This window comes from Pectinophora gossypiella, chromosome 6, assembly GCF_024362695.1.
Source record: "Pectinophora gossypiella chromosome 6, ilPecGoss1.1, whole genome shotgun sequence".
Lineage (NCBI taxonomy): Eukaryota > Metazoa > Arthropoda > Insecta > Lepidoptera > Gelechiidae > Pectinophora > Pectinophora gossypiella.
This window is the reverse complement of record NC_065409.1, coordinates 10,350,241-10,367,033: the sequence shown is the minus strand read 5'-3', so window position 1 is coordinate 10,367,033 and position 16,793 is coordinate 10,350,241. Positions and strand designations below refer to the sequence as shown.

General features: G+C 38.2%; 1 protein-coding gene across 1 annotated transcript; it reads left to right on the top strand.

Moving 5' to 3' along the window:
* The first annotated feature begins 408 nt into the window (after positions 1 to 408).
* On the top strand, positions 409 to 3,382 carry LOC126367247 (integrin beta-like protein 1). The gene is made up of 3 exons (XM_050010659.1): positions 409 to 726; positions 1,186 to 1,349; positions 3,148 to 3,382. Exons 1-3 carry the CDS (start codon positions 492 to 494, stop codon positions 3,253 to 3,255), a joined length of 507 nt encoding a protein of 168 aa, XP_049866616.1. The 5' UTR covers positions 409 to 491; the 3' UTR covers positions 3,256 to 3,382.
* Positions 3,383 to 16,793: the final 13,411 nt, after the last annotated feature.

Sequence of the window (16,793 nt, the reverse complement as noted above, 5' to 3'; positions counted from 1 at the left end):
TTATCGCTAAGAGGTCTAAGTCTAATTCACAGGGCAGGTGTGCCCAATCCACTCCACTCTAGATCCGGGGCTGCCAGCCAAGGTGGCCCCGTCTTGGCTGATTTGACCGTACCGTTCGTACCGCCCTAGGTCCAACACTGACTATACTGTAGGTACCTACGCACCACGTTAGAAAAAACTAATATTTTCAGTATCCACATATAAGTACTTTCAGATGAAAACAAAACATGAATTTTTCTCACACTATTTAGTATATAGGTACCTACATAGAACACATTCGAAGCTTAGGTATGTGTCATACGACTTCTCTAGCAGAATACTGGCTTCAAACTATCGTCTTCTAATAACGGGGCCACACACAATTTACGCAACAATGAGGGATAAAGGTTATCTATCTCCGTATAAATGCGTGCTTATTTATAAATCAGTTATCGAACTGTTTTATAGCTATCAGTCCTGCTTTAATACTTATTTAAAACTAGAAATCTGAAATGAAAAACTTCGTAATAGTTACTTTGGTAGTGTTAGCAGTAACAGTTTACGGACGCCGACGACCGTTCGTCATGGACGAGCAATGGGTGTGCGGTATAAAGAAATCGTGTGTAGATTGTTTGCGGTTGCCCCACTGTTCCTGGTGTGAAGCTGAGAGTACATGTTTTTCAAAGAATCTGCCCTTATTCGAAGACTTTTGCGCGGACAATGCCATGCATTATGTGGACCACGGACGTAAGTAACTATCTACCCATTTAAATATCTACCACATTTTCAAAATATCCAGTGATCGTCATCAACCAATCAAGTAACTATGTTATATAAGTAATATCCTATAAGTAACTTATTTTCTACAAATAAATAGGAATGCGACTCAGAGTGGAGTAGGTAGGTAATAAGGTCGGGAAAAAGTACCTAAATTAGGTCGGTAAGTAAATTTATTGGAAATAAGTTTAGAAAATATTGTTGTGATTAAAATTATAATGGTAGAAACCAAATTTCTTCTAATATCACCTGCGTCAAAAGAAATTCTGAATTGTTTATACTCGTAAGTATTTTGTAGCTTATTTATTTGCCTCAACCAAACCATAGTGGAGCGTGGTGGAGTATTCTCGTCCGTAGTGATTGAGAGGCGCGTGTTTATGTATAGTAAACCTATGTACTTACTAGATAAGAATCATTTCTTCTTTACAGTGAATTTAGAAGATAACGCCAAGTGTACATGTAGCAGCTCGGAGATAGAGAACAACTGCTACCAACCAGGAGTGTACGATGGCGCGGAGTGCTCCAACCGAGGGACTTGTCAGTGTGGTCGGTGCGTGTGTGACTCCCCGGCTGACCCTGATCACCCGACTAAAGTAAGAACACGATGTTACTCGTCTTAGCCTGTGGGTTGTGAAGCCGATAGCTGATCTGACCAAACTTGACGTCAGTTGTTATTGAGCCTCCAATGGTGTTGACTTGAGTTTTGGCTAAGTAGTGAGGAGCTCGGTGGCGCAGCGGTAAACGCGCTCGGTCTGCGATTGTTGAAGTTAAGCTACTTTCGCAAAGGCCGGTCATAGGATGGGTGACCACAAAAAAAAAGTTTTCGTCTCGAGCCCCTCCGTGCTTCGGAAGGCACGTTAAGCCGTTGGTTCCGGCTGCATTAGCAGTCGTTAATAACCATCAATCCGCATTGGGCCAGCGTGATGGTTTAAGGCCCGATCTCCCTAATTCATCCATAGGGAAGGCCCGTGCCCCAGCAGTGGGGACGTTAATGGGCTGATGATGATGATGAGTACCATGTAACGACTAAACCAAAATCAAATCAAATCAATTTATAAAAAAAAGTAAGAAGTAAGAGAAGTAGTAAGTGAGTGTAGTAGTAATGATTTTTTTTTAAGTAGGTAAGTACTAGATATATCTGCATAAATAGGTATGTCTCAGCCAGAACTAAACATGCCTTCTGTCTGAAGCACGGAAGCGTCTTATATTTTGGATAATCAGCTTCAAGCCATGTAGGTAATGCCTAGTGGAATGCTCCATCGCATACTTTTGCAAAAAAAGACAAAAATAATAATATTAAACACTTGATATTGACGCAGAATCATGAGCTGTATCATCCCCCTCAGTATTTGGTATGGTGTCGCTGACATTCTGTAGGTATTTTTTTGTACTTATAATATGTGAGAATGGTCAAAATGGTACATTCCACCTGTACGCATACAATCGTGGTATTAAAAAATATACGGTCGAATTGAGAACCTCCTCCTTTTTTGAAGTCGGTAATAAACTAATCTCAGCTTTGAGACTGCCCTCAAGATCATGTCAAATGTGACAGTTCTTATACAAAAACAGGGACTTGTGCATGATCTTGAGGGCAGTCTCAGCTGAGATTAGTTTATTCATACCACCCTATGTGTTTTTTGATATCAATTTCTATATTTTTTTAGTATGCCAGCCTGTATATAAATAAATTGTTACGAAGACCTATCGCGCCTCAATGAACGTTAGGAATCTAAGAAAGAGCGGATCTCTCTGAGAAATGGAAATTCTCAGAATATTTTAAAGCTTCTCGGATAGCGACTAAGATTACGGAAATTCATACTTTCCATATAAGTATTATGTGACATGCTTACTTCCTATTTATAGTTGTTAGAAATATTCAATTCGATATTCTATAGTAGGTATAATATTTATTTACTAACAGTACCTACGTCTTTATTTTAAATGCCCTCCCCAGCCATTTAAGAGAACTTCCTTTAAAACATTTCTGTCTAAAGTTAAAGCTATGGCTAAGAGAAAAGGTTTTTTATTCTTTGAACGAGTTATTGAATCCTAATAATTTTGTGTAAATTTGATGTAAATATAACTTTTTGAGGTAATTTAGAGTAAGATTAGATTAATAATATAATAATTACCTATTGTATGTCAGAATATTTATGTCAAAATATTTACTTCCTTCACTATGTATGACCACATTTACTACAATAAATTAATTTCATTTCATTTCATTTAAAGAAAACCGACCGATTTACGAATTACGTGACAAATTCCTTACAATATAGGACCCCTTATATTCTCAATTATCATTGTAAGTACCTAAATGAATCTGAACAAAGCTCGGTGATCCTCAATCCTGCATTATATTAACCAATATTCATGGTTCTTCAACAGACGATAGTGGGGGAGTACTGTGAGTTCGACAACTTCTCCTGCGATGGGCCGCGGTGTAACGAAGGACCCTACTACATCCACCAGACGTACGATGACGATATGGAGTGACGTCAACAAGAGAAAGTAAGCCTTACCTTAAACAGGTGAATAGGATTAGGTGGAAACGAAGAGTCTAGGATTTTAGTCTTTTAGTATAGATATTGTCGAATTCTTTGATTAAAGAAAGCAATTATAAGTTGGTATTTTAATTAATGATTCGTTTGTTTAAAAATGGAACCCTATAAAAAGTTTGAACAGGAATTATAAAAGTTGTTTATGGTCTCTGCAAAAATTCGCTTCAGGAGCGGGTAAGGCGGGGTTTTTCAGACGCGCTGAAGCGAAGGCGCCGGAGACCGGCTCAATTAAGGAATTGATATGAGCGCGTCTGTCGCGGATGGCTCATCGGAGTCAAGTGCCTGCCCGTTATGGTACGCGAAATTAGATTTCAACGAGTCTATTTTCTCTACCAGTCGCCTCCATCTTTTATTTTCGTGATATCTATCGAACGGCGCGAGAAAACGCCTTTGAATGCGGCAGTTAAAATATACTAAAATTGAAGCTCATTATAATTTCGTGATTGCCGCTTTTGATTAATTTACATTTGGAAATTAATGGCCTTTTCACGTCTAAAGTTAGACAAAAATGAACATTATTATATAAAGTTATCTGTTGTTGAGAAGTTGGTAGATTCTTAATATTATTATTAAGTAATATTTTATTGAGGAGATAGCATTTAAGGGTTCAGACATCCAGAGGATGTCGGGATAATCCGCAATCTTTCGTAACAATTAAAGTGCATGATAAACCTACATAAAACTACCTACATATACATCATCACCATCATCAGCCCATTAACGTCCCCACTGCTGGGGCACGGGCCTTCCCTATAGATGGATAGGGAGATCGGGCCTTAAACCATAACGCGGGCCCGTGCGGATTGATGGTTATTAACGACCGGCCTTTGCGAAAGTTGCTTAACTTCAATAATCGCAACCCGAGCGCGGTTACCGTTGCGCCACCGAGCTCCTCATCCTACATATACATCCTCGTACCTAATACTTAATATGATAATACTACTGCTCTCAGGTGGGGAGGTGCTCGTCGTAATCAAACAATTCAGCAATTCTCTTGAATAATGTTATATTTTCATAAACAATGTTAACTCTTCAACTCTTCATAACAGATTACCGCAACCGAACCAAATTCCACGTCACCGCCTTTTCAAAAAAGCGGGAAAACGTTCCCGTTCGAAAAAGAAGAAATCAAAATAAAAACAAATGAAATAATATGCCAGTTCCAAATTAAAAATAATAAAGTCGTGACACAGATTCACGACTTTATTCCGTCTGTTATTAAGTTATATAATCTAATAATAATTAATTAAATAAATAAACATTACGAACCCTAACAATCGTCCATCCTGACAACGTGTGCGTCCCCGCGCACGACACCCGGTGGAACCCTAACAATCGGTACTTTGGTCAGTTGCTCAATCTTAACAATAAATTACAGATACTTAGTAATAAATAAAACAATAATAGCAGGTTCAAATATCGTAACTGTTGTATAACTATAGTAGCAAATTATGTTACAAAGTTGCATCAGAATCTTTTAAATAATAATCAAATAAGTAGGAACTTTACTTATTGGCCAATCTTAACGAATAACATACTACTACTAATAATACTACTAATAAAACTTAAGTTTTAGTAACAAATCACACGAATAAGACAAAAAAATAAATTAAGAAAATTAATAACTAAAGTTGCAAATTAATTTACAAACTAAATATGAATCATTTTAAAAAAATACTTAAAACTTACGTTACTTTTGTATTTCGTTAATTACAATAGTACTTATTATATATTTTTTAAAACAAGATACGATGCCTATTCAATCACCTTGAAAACTTTTTAGGATCCGATCAATCGGTTACCCATTATTAAACTAATGATTCATACAAATAATTTGTAGCATCCTATCTGAGCCATTCGATAAATTCTTATCAAAGGCATCCAATCTGAGCCAATCTTTAAATCCTTATCGAGGTCTCCAGTCTGAGCTAATCGTTAAATCCTAATCTAAGTCTCCAATCTGAGCCAATCAATAAATCGTTGTCGAGATCTCCAATCTGAGCCAATCGTTAAATCCTTATCGAGGCGTCCAATCTGAGCCAATCGACAAATCTTTATCAAGGCATCCAATCTGAGCCAACCATTAACTCCTTATCGAGGTCTCCAATCTGAGCCAATCGATAAATTCTTATCAAGGTCTCCAATCTGAGCCAATCGGTAAAACCTTATCGAGGCGTCCAATCTGAGCCAACCGATAAATCTTTATCAAGACATCCAATCTAAGCCAATCGTTAAAACCTTATCGAGGCGTCCAATCTGAGCCAATCGTTAAATCCTTATGGAGGTCTCCCATCTGAGCTAATCGAGAAGTCTCGTGACAGTAGCTGAGCCTGTGTTTCTTTTGCTTTGCTCTCATCAAGACACGAACCAATCAATTCACATACTTGACCTGAAACATAGACACTGTTCTGTAGCTATATGCCTCTCACAGTTATACAACACAAATTACAATACATCAACAAAAATGTTTAATTTGAAAAGTTGTTATCATTTACGTCTAAAACCGCCACTAAAGTAGGACTAGCATACTCTGAAACATACTCCCTTACTACACCCGCCTCTAACATATTACCTACCATATTACGTTCCATTTCCTTTTCCTTTATCTATTCCGTTAATAAGGACAATATACAGCTGGATGTTGGCTATTCAATAGGGTAGTTCTCAACTAGTCAAATCAGTCACCCTTCACCAAACCCCAAAACACGAAATTACTATGGAACCCGTATGAAAAAAAAAAATCATAAAGAAGCTAAATAGAAACAAAAAAATGTTTATTTTTACCTTTAGATCTGTCTTTATTTATCAATCACAATTTCATACCTTATCTTTGAACTAGGAAACTATCCAATTCTATGTTCACCGCTGTTAATATTAGTGCTCCCAAGTCTTAAAGTGATAATGCAAAATAATACTTGTACGTATTTATAGAGCAAATCTAATAACTGCTGCCTTTCTATGTCTGTCGCCTTACCATCCTTATCATCGTATGGTCCTGACTTTGGTCGAAGCCACATTCATACCTCTATGGTAGGTACACCTGTCTGGTTCACTATTTACAACCCTAACCGCTCGACAAAAATAAATATATAACAAGGTGGCTTTAAAACATCCACACGTCCATTTTGGCAATGATAAAAAGTTCTCACACGTACGAAATATTGCTTATCAGATTTGCCTGCTATTCTTCAACAGAACGCTACCGTTCAACTTGACATGAGTCTGGGCTCTTACAGAGAGTGCACCATAAACTCGACCACACCTGTTGACGTCATTTAATAATAACTTCACATTGCTACACGAACCCGGATGGGGCACGTCATTGTCAATATCGGTCCTAAGACGGTCCGATTACTACTGGCATGTCTAATAATATAAACTGTCATTAACGATTCTACATACAATCCGAGCATCTACTCCATTGACACTTACATATAGCGATACCTCTTTTAACGATTGAACTATGCCTTTCATTAATGAGGGAATGTACTCCCCAGTTTGGTTAAGACATCAAAGACTGATCATCCGATTGTCCGAAAGTAAGATGTTTCGTGCTTTGAGAATCACATTAAACCGTTGATCCCGGTTACTATTTGCTGATGTAAATACATAGTCGTTACATAAACCATGACCTTGGCGACCCAATAAAAACTCTGACACCTAGGTTGCTGAGGTTAGCATTCCATCTCACAAACCATAGAAGGAGAAACGAAAGAATGTTATTATGGGACTCTTAATTCATGAGCAAACAAACAAACACCATTGCCGAAATCAACAAATTTTTTACTGACAGCCCACTTCCTAGATAAATTCTGGTGTTGAGTAACCATTTTAGTTATCTATAGAAATAAATGCACAATGTTTTATTTTTAATAAATTCCTTAAATTCTTCTATCCTCCGCCTAACTAAAACAATTTCCAACTTGGTGACCTCTGTATGCAACAAAATGTAAATTTAATTAATGACTTGGAACAACGTATAAAACTGTCCCCTCGTACCTGCTAAAACTTGATTCAACCCACTACATTAGCAATATCGAAGATTTTGTTTCTGATGGGAATTCGGTCTGGTTGATAACCATCAACCAACATTATGAATCAGCCAAATATTAAATCAAATGATTCTAACTAGAACATTCTCTCTTTATTTGAGAGCTGCGCTCTTGTCGGTGGAGTAATCGCCATTCCTCTCTTCTTCCCGCCAAAACCTTCACCTCCTGATACGACACGACCTGCACCTTTTCTTTTATTTGTTTCATAAATGTTCTCCTAGGTCTACCCCTTTCTCTCTTCCCTTTCATTTTTCCTAAAACTAAACTAAACTTAAAGTAAACTAAACTTATTAAACTAGAATCATTGTACTGCTTAAAAAATAATTGCAAAAGTTCTTCGGTGTGAGAGCCAAGAAAGCCAAAATACCAGATCCTATTATTTTATCTGTAGGTAACTAGCAACCCGCCCCGGCTTCGCACGGGTAGTGAGTTTGTAGTCGATAGCTATAAAAATTAAATATTTTCCATACAAACTTACTCCCCCTATTTCACCCCTTCGTAAGGATTGTTTATAAAGATAATTACCTAAATACGTTTTACTTTATTTAAATAATGGGTATTTTCTAGTAAATTAGATAACCTACTATTAACACTAGAAGTTTCGTACAAACTTTGCCACCCATTTTTATCTCCTTGGCGTTTGAATTTCGCAAAATCTCTTAATGAGTACGTACATTCTAAACCCCCAAGCAAAATTTAAGACTCCCAGCACTCTCTGTTCCTGAGACTTCGTGATGTTTTAATGACCTTTCACTTTTATAGTATTATATGGATACCATGAACAATACAATCCACTGCACGTTCGCCTACATATTAACATCACATTGGTTAAACATGTCATTTTTCATAATAGGTAGCAACACCTCTATCATAGGCTCAATAAATTTAAGTACAAACTAGCTCAGCATATTTTACAAAATAAGTAAATGACTATATGGTTTTTGTGATGTGTTTTTCGCGCGATATTAAGTATGGCGGTGCGTACGACACTGTATAAATTAGTTATTAAGTTAAATTATAAGTTCTCTTCTCATGTAAGTGACTGTATGTCTTTTTTGAGAGTAAAGTATCTTTTAACCGAAGTAGTAAAAGAATAGAACTGAAGCTATCAAGTATTAGCAAGGCCCTGGAATTTCTGCATAGCAAAGTGAGTTGTGGTCTTTACATACACCGAGACACATTAGTTTACTTTTTTTTAAACCAAACATCGGTATTGTTACCAAACAGAAATATTTTGTGATATATTAATTTCTGATATGTGCTTTACACGCGAGACTGTGATGAAAGACCATCCCTCTATGTTTAAATATTCATAACATATTTTTATCTACGTGACCTTCTTAACTGTCCCGCGTCGTCACGTCGCTCCGCATGTCGCTCTGCATGCAATTCAGGTCGCCGCTCTGCATGCGGCTCAAACGGACGCTCAGCGTGCAGCTCAGCCCGGCGATCCGCATGCTCCTCAGGCCGACGCTCAGGATGCAGCTCAGCCCGGTGATCCGCATGGTCCTCAGGACGACGCTCAGGATGCAGCTCAGCCCGGCGATCCGCATGCTCCTCAGGACGACGCTCAGGATGCAGCTCAGCCCGGCGATCCGCATGCTCCTCAGGACGACGTTCAGGATGCAGCTCAGCCCGGCGATCCGCATGCTCCTCAGGACGACGCTCAGGATGCAGCTCAGCCCGGCGATCCGCATGCTCCTCAGGACGACGCTCAGGATGCAGCTCAGCCCGGCGATCCGCATGCTCCTCAAGACGACGTTCAGGATGCAGCTCAGCCCGGCGAGCCGCATGCTCCTCAGGACGACGTTCAGGATGCAGCTCAGCCCGGCGATCCGCATGCTCCTCAGGACGACGCTCAGGATGCAGCTCAGCCCGGCGATCCGCATGCTCCTCAGGACGACGTTCAGGATGCAGCTCAGCCCGGCGATCCGCATGCTCCTCAGGACGACGTTCAGGATGCAGCTCAGCCCGGCGATCCGCATGCTCCTCAGGACGACGTTCAGGATGCAGCTCAGCCCGGCGATCCGCATGCTCCTCAGGCCGATGCAGCATGCAGCGCACATCCTGGCTGATCGTAACCCGGCCTTAGGGTGGCACTGCGTGTCACAAGGTCCCGACTCTTGTAACTTCATTATTCTGAAATCTCGCAGAAAATACATTACATTAGTCCTTTACTAAAAATAAACACGCTTAAAAATGTTTATACCTATTTAAAAATAATAATAATCTGAAGCTTGCTTTGGAAAAAATATATAAGACTGATCAATTATAATTCTCAATCTATTATTACTTTAATTAGAATCATACACTTATTATAATATTATGTTTAAAATATCGGTATAATTCATTCCTACATGTACCTATACTAACACCATCATATTACAATATGCCAAGACAGACATTTAGTAATTAATTACTTAAAATACTTGACTTGAGTAAGAGCACATAGCGCAACAATAATCATATAAAAATAAATTTACTTATTACTTATAAAAAAATGTATATTATAACTAGGCGTGTACTTAACTTCATCCCACTTCTGAAATATGATAATACTACTGCTCTCAGGTGGGGAGGTGCTCGTCGTAATCAAACAATTCAGCAATTCTCTTGAATAATGTTATATTTTCATAAACAATGTTAACTCTTCAACTCTTCATAACAGATTACCGCAACCGAACCAAATTCCACGTCACCGCCTTTTCAAAAAAGCGGGAAAACGTTCCCGTTCGAAAAAGAAGAAATCAAAATAAAAACAAATGAAATAATATGCCAGTTCCAAATTAAAAATAATAAAGTCGTGACACAGATTCACGACTTTATTCCGTCTGTTATTAAGTTATATAATCTAATAATAATTAATTAAATAAATAAACATTACGAACCCTAACATTAATAAATAGAGAATCCACTATTGTAATTATTATTTTCACAATTTAAAACAAAACAAACACATCTTATAAATAAAACACCTCCTCCAATGCATCACATCGAGGCAAGGTGCCCAACAGGCTGGCAGCATTACCCCTCTGAATCGCCAGACTAATTCTCTGACAGAAATAACTACCAGCCCTAGCTATTGTAATATATACTTAACTTACCTACCCAAAATAGCTAGAAAATATGCTTAAGAATGAAATGGACTTCCGAAATCGGTTTCCCATTGATTCTTCGTAGGTAGATACCTAATATATGTATAACCACTAGCGGTAACCCCGCGTAAAACTGTGCTATTTGTAATTAGTACACAAATTATGAGGTGACGACGTAATAAAATGGCGAGAACATAACTGAATTGAACGTAGTAATTGTGATGGAATGCAGCCCCCGAGGCGGCCGTAGCTACCAATTCGATTACGGGGGATCCGCCTAAATTGTTTTAGTGACGATCAGAACAGACGCTGGGAACCGACCTCGGTTAAACACGACGAATTGGGTCGTGTACTAGGTTCAAGATAAATTATGAAATTCTGATTAAATAAAGTACTAAATAAAGACAGATCTAAAAGTAAGTAACGAAAAACATTTATGAATTTGAATAAAAAAAAAGCGTCATAATAACTCCGCCATTTTATCACGTTTTTCTATGACGTCACAGTGTGCTTCGTGTTTTGACGTTTAGTAATAAGTAACTGATTTGACAAGTTGGAAACTAGCCATTAATTTATTATTTATTCGTAGCCCCTAATAGGCTAGAATTAGGACGAAATTGTAAAATAAATAGAAATTCCATCCTATCCGTCTTAGTAGTTATCAAAAGTGTCTGCATAAGTTAAATCTTCTCTTTACTTGTAACGCTGATCATTAGAATTTGCAACTAAACATAGCCTATACCCCTGAAGAAGGAAGCAGATGTATATAGTAGGTATACAGGGTGTCAGTGACATAGTAACGAAAACTTTGTGGGAAGGATTCAGACTAGGTATGATTCTGAGTTGATATCAAGTGGAATTTTCGGTCGCAAAAGTATAAAACTGAAAATAATTAAAAAAAAAACACAAAAAATTTGGTACATGAATTTTCCGAACGGAAAATCCACTTGATATCAACTCAGAATCATGGTCTAATTCACCCCCTCAGTATTTGTTACGATGTCACGAACATCCTATCTAAGTATCTAACAGCTTACTTGTACTGAGGGGGATGATGATTCAGCTCATTATTCTGAGTTAATATCCAGTGGAATTTTCCATAGCAAAAGTATAGAATTGAAAATAATTAAAAAAAAGCACAAAATGCATGAATTTTTCCGAAAGGAATATCCACTTGATATTGATGTCACTACTGTATATTATATGTATAGGTACACCCAATCCTCGCCGGCTATGCCATTAAATTAGGATTTACGAGCGTGATATACCAATCATGTTTATATAAATATTATATATTATGTATGTAAATATAAATTTAATAAGCTGCGATTGATTGCTTTGCTGCTAAATTCAATTTCACACTGGCGTGCTGGAGAATGAAACGCTTTCAAACCGACAACAATCCACCAGACGGAGACTTCTCCTGCAGAGCGTGCGGTAGAGTTTGCCGCTCTAGGATTGGCTTGTACAGCCATGAAAGTGCATTTCTTCGAGGCAATGACGTCATAAATCGTCTGAAGCAGACGTATAAGGCCAATGGTGATGATGAAATTTAATAGGATTACGGCGGTGGGTTTATGTCCCTCTACTTCGAATGGCTCCACCTAACCATTTGTTCTAGCTATTAACGGAGATGTTTGATTTCATTTCTCATTGTTCGTTTTGCACCTATGGACCAGAGTGGTTTATAATGGCGAGTCTATTAAGAACGTAAAGGGTAAAGGTAAAGTATCCTAAACATAAACAGCCTATATACGTCCCACTGCTGGGCACAGGCCTTCCCTCAATCAACCGGAGGAGTACGGAGCACACTCCACCATGCTGCCCCACTGCGCGTTGGTGGAGGTGTTTTTACGGCTAATAGCCGGCACCAACGGCTTAATGTGCCCTCCGAAGCACGGAATCATCTTACTTTTTGTGATTGTGATTCAAGCCTGAAAAGTCCTTGTCAAACAAGGACAGTCTCACAAAGTCATTTCGGCAATGTCCCCATGGGGAATCGAACACGGAGCTCCAGATCGTGAGCCTAGCGCTCTAACCACTAGACCACTTAGGCTGTTATAATAACGCGTAGTTAAAACTGAATGCTACCAATAGTGCCGGGAAAGCGGAACAAACGCGTAGGAGCGCGGTATTGAGGCGATTCTTACTCGACACCGCGCGCGGACGCCGTTGGTAGTGAAGCGACAAGTCGAAGTCGACAGGGCTACACATTGGCTATTGTATGTAATCCGCTCATACCTAAGCTGCCTAACACATGAACACTGCCTCGCCACACGGTGCACCGCTGCAAAATCCGCGTCGTGTTAGAATCGTCTTAGTATGAAACTGCAAACGAATCCACCATTTCCCTGGTTCAGTGTGGGGGTTAATCTAACGCATGCGATAGGTACTTTACTTCTATATCGCATGGGTACGCCGGCGCCGCCGCCGATCGCGCAGCGTGGTTCAGTTCAGTGATTGACTCACGCAAATGTACATTAAAACCTAAGTCTTATCCTATATACATATAAAGTCACGCCCGTAAGTAATCCCTGTTCGGCTAGACAGAGTTGGAGTAATCAAAAATCAACGTAGTACGGCCACCTTCAAGTCCTTATATGCATTATGACGAACCATGCGGACAGGTGATAAGTCGATCGCCCATAGGTACATGGTTTATCATTTTAGAAAGTACCTAAATGAGCCCTTTATCTATTATATAATGTATTTTATATTATTAGCTTCCAGTCCAGTAAAAAAGAAACTTACCCGCAGCATACAATAAGGAATAATACCTAGGTACGTACCCGCAGCATGAAAAGGTGAAAAATGAATTTAAGTACTTACTTTTATTTTAAAATGTATTTAACCCGCTAGCAACTGTTTTTATTACTCGCGGTTCTGTTACGAGCAACTCGAATACAACGGAAAGTGAGAACAAGATCTTACTACAACACAAATTGCTTAGCGAAGACTTTAATATTGAATAATTCGCGCGGAAACGTGACTGGGGCTATAAGTGCAAAATAAGATCTCAATGGAGACGTTAGGTATATAATGTAGGGTATATTGCACAATAGGAGGAGATCACACATAATAATATGGCATTGGTATTCAGGAGTGGGGAAGAATGCGAGTTCCAGCGACGCGACTCCGTGGCGTGCCTTCAGCTTCGTCCCCCGCACCGCTTTGCACCCCTCACGCGCCCTCAATGCCAGGCCTTCTATACCTACTCATTTCTGATAATTAATAAAAAGACGAGCTTTTAATTATATGTACATTTTTTATTGGAGGTAGCCGTATAAGTGAACTATTGCACATCGTCATTGTGAGACGCAAACCTTGATATGACACGTAGTCACTACAAAGTGTGATTTGGTAACTCGTGATTCTATGTAATACCCCAATATGGTTCGAAATAAGTAATTAGATAAGAAAATCTATGTACTTACCTATTAGGTAGGTGTACATAAATAACTACTTAATTATAATTGGGGGTAGACTTAAATTAAGAAAAGATGAACTTTCACAAAAACAAACAAGGTTTAAACTTAGTAACAATTCTTCGAAAAGTCTAAGCAGCTTTCTCAACTTGTTACGGGCGTTGCACTTAAGTTTACACAGTTTCAAAACAGTTTACACCATTGATTTATAATAACGTTACTATAGTAACTACCAACTGTGTTGTTAGTTAATGTTACTTTGAACCAATGAGAGCAACATATTACATTATACATCAATGCTTTGAACAAATGATACGAAAAGTGGCATGGACTTTGCGACACTACCTACGATAGTAGGCGACAAGTATAAGGCGACAAAACGGAGTTTTTCATCCGGTACTCTGATCAAGTATGCTGATATAATATATACTATACCTACTATGCGTTCGTCAAAACATTCAAACATAAACTGCCTATATACGTCCCAGTGCTGAGCGCAGACCTCCCCTCAACCACCTGGAAGGGTTAAGGAGCATACTCCACCACGCTGCTCCACTGCGGGTTGGTGGAGGTGTTTTACAGCTAATAGCCGGGACCAACGACTTAACGTGTCCTCCGGAGAATGGAATTATCTTACTTTTTCGGACAATCCGGTGATTCAAGCTTGCAATGTCCTTACCTCACAAATAATAGCAACACACAAATAAATAAATATGCGTACCTAAGGTTAACGCGTTTCTGCAAATGGGTAATGTAAATGTGAACTTTCTTCAGATAGAACTTCACAACAACAACTTATTTATAAATATTTTTCGTATATTCTATTGTATGATAGGATCACGTTTTATTATACCATGGCTACGCTGATCCAGTGTGTGCTCGTTAGTTCAAACAAAACGTAGGTCATGAAGGTATTGCACGAAAGCTTTCCGATAGTCGTATCTGCCTCAATGAAGGTACATGATACAGAAACCTAAGTCCTGATTCATATTGCCGCTCTTGAATACTAAATTCTTTCTGTAAGTAACTAAAACTCTGTGACGTCATGGAAAAAGGTAATAAAATGGCGGACATATTACTATGTTTGTCTTGATTAAAACTCATAAATAAGTTAAATAGGAAAAATAAAATGGTTTTCGTTAGTTTTAGATGTGTTTCTATTTAGTAATCAGAATTTCATAATTTATCTTGAACCTAGTACATGACCCAATTTTCCATTTTCGTACATACGAAAGGTTCCAAATACGAACCGTTGGGGTCTACATAGACGTAGGTATATTTTATTATTGAAACCTTTTTGCTTATTAACAGCAAAAGTAAACGAGGTCGTATTCAAAAAAGTAATTTATTTTTAAACGGCTATGTCAACACCTTTTTTGCCGTAAAAGCCAGTAGCTAAGTAATAATGCTGAACAGGTAAAGGTCTCCTTGTTTAAGTGGACATCTAAGTACTTAAATCTTTTTGGAGAATTACTGATTTCTGTCACTGGATTAACTGGCAATTTCAGTTTAGAAAAAATATTTAGATGCCACTTAAATTTTATGAAAAATAGGTCGAATTTATTTTAAAGCTGTTCTTTATGGCGATTTCCATAATTTTATTGCCAGAAATTGCCAGACAAATTATAAATAAAGATTTGTATTTTTTCATAAAAAAAGAAAATGCTATAGGTACTTACCTACTTACTACTTACTTAGATTAAAAAAAATGGGATTAAGATTTATGAGACAATAAATTATATTGGAAAAGTTTTTAATTCCACTGAATTTGAATAGGTTTATAAACAAAGGCAAGAGTCAATCTCCAGCAAAGCTTGAATATTCATGTGGTCGTACTCGACCACTCTTCAGTAAAAAGTAAAATTCGCACTCAGCACTTTTACGAAAGGTGCTTAGATCCATATCTTTGGCAATTTGATACCTGTGTGTATTGATATACTTAGAAAGCATTTAGGAAAGTTAAAAACAGTTAATTTGTAAATGGTTAAATTCTGAGGTTTTTTAAAGTTTTAACTACTACCCTACCCAAATTACTTGGGATTAAATACGACATTCGACTAAGTGCATTCGGTATGGACTATTCTAACAAAGTCAAGTAGGCAAGTGCCTATTCTCATTTATGTACCAAACATTCATGGACACTTATAAACACACTTATAAAAAAGAAGTGAGTGGAAGAAGCAAAAGTGGTATTATAGATCGTAAAAAAGTTGAATTCCCTGGTCTCTGCCTACCCCGACTGGAAATAGGCGAGATCCTATGTATACATGTATATAAAAAAAACTAATAGTTTAAATGATTTAAAAGCATAATAAAAGTCAAACCATAAATAATCATAGTTACCTATTCTTTACATTAGCGATATTCCATAGGAAAGTTGGTGTTATTTGAAATCAGGCTGTGTAGTGTTGGAGCGTGCGAAAAGTCAAATAGGTCCCGGCATATAGAGCTGAGTCAATGAAGTGGCTGTGGCATCGAGGGCGGGCGGCGGCGGCGGCGTCGGCCGCTGCGACCGCGACCAGTGACGCCGTGATGGGCGGCGCGGATGCGTGAGCGGACTAAACCTAGGCGCCCCATAAACGCTACAGTATACCTACCTACTAACTGCAAAATACTGCAACCGTTCAATAATATTATTACTTAAATTATTTTTATAGGTGCATGCTTAGGGAAATTAACAAAGAGAAAATTTAAAAAACATTCTGACTCGGACGGGACTTGAACTCTTGTTAAGTTTGGACGAGCGTGTTAACCATTACTTACACTAAGTTAGGTCCTCCTCTTGTCCATGCGAAATTCTTTCTCTTTATTTTTATTTAGTCAATAAAATTGACAAGTAATATGGTAAGCAATGTGTTTGAGGCGCCGTTACATTGATGCAAGTAAAATGATTAGTGCTCT

What these genes read in the sequence shown, in the direction of transcription:
- LOC126367247 (XM_050010659.1), top strand. Translation starts at nt 492, where the DNA reads ATGAAAAACTTCGTAATAGTTACTTTGGTAGTGTTAGCAGTAACAGTT. An exon ending in GCATTATGTGGACCACGGAC is followed by an intron (nt 727 to 1,185) that starts GTAAGTAACTAT and finishes TCTTCTTTACAG; the next exon opens with TGAATTTAGAAGATAACGCC. An exon ending in ACCCTGATCACCCGACTAAA is followed by an intron (nt 1,350 to 3,147) that starts GTAAGAACACGA and finishes GTTCTTCAACAG; the next exon opens with ACGATAGTGGGGGAGTACTG.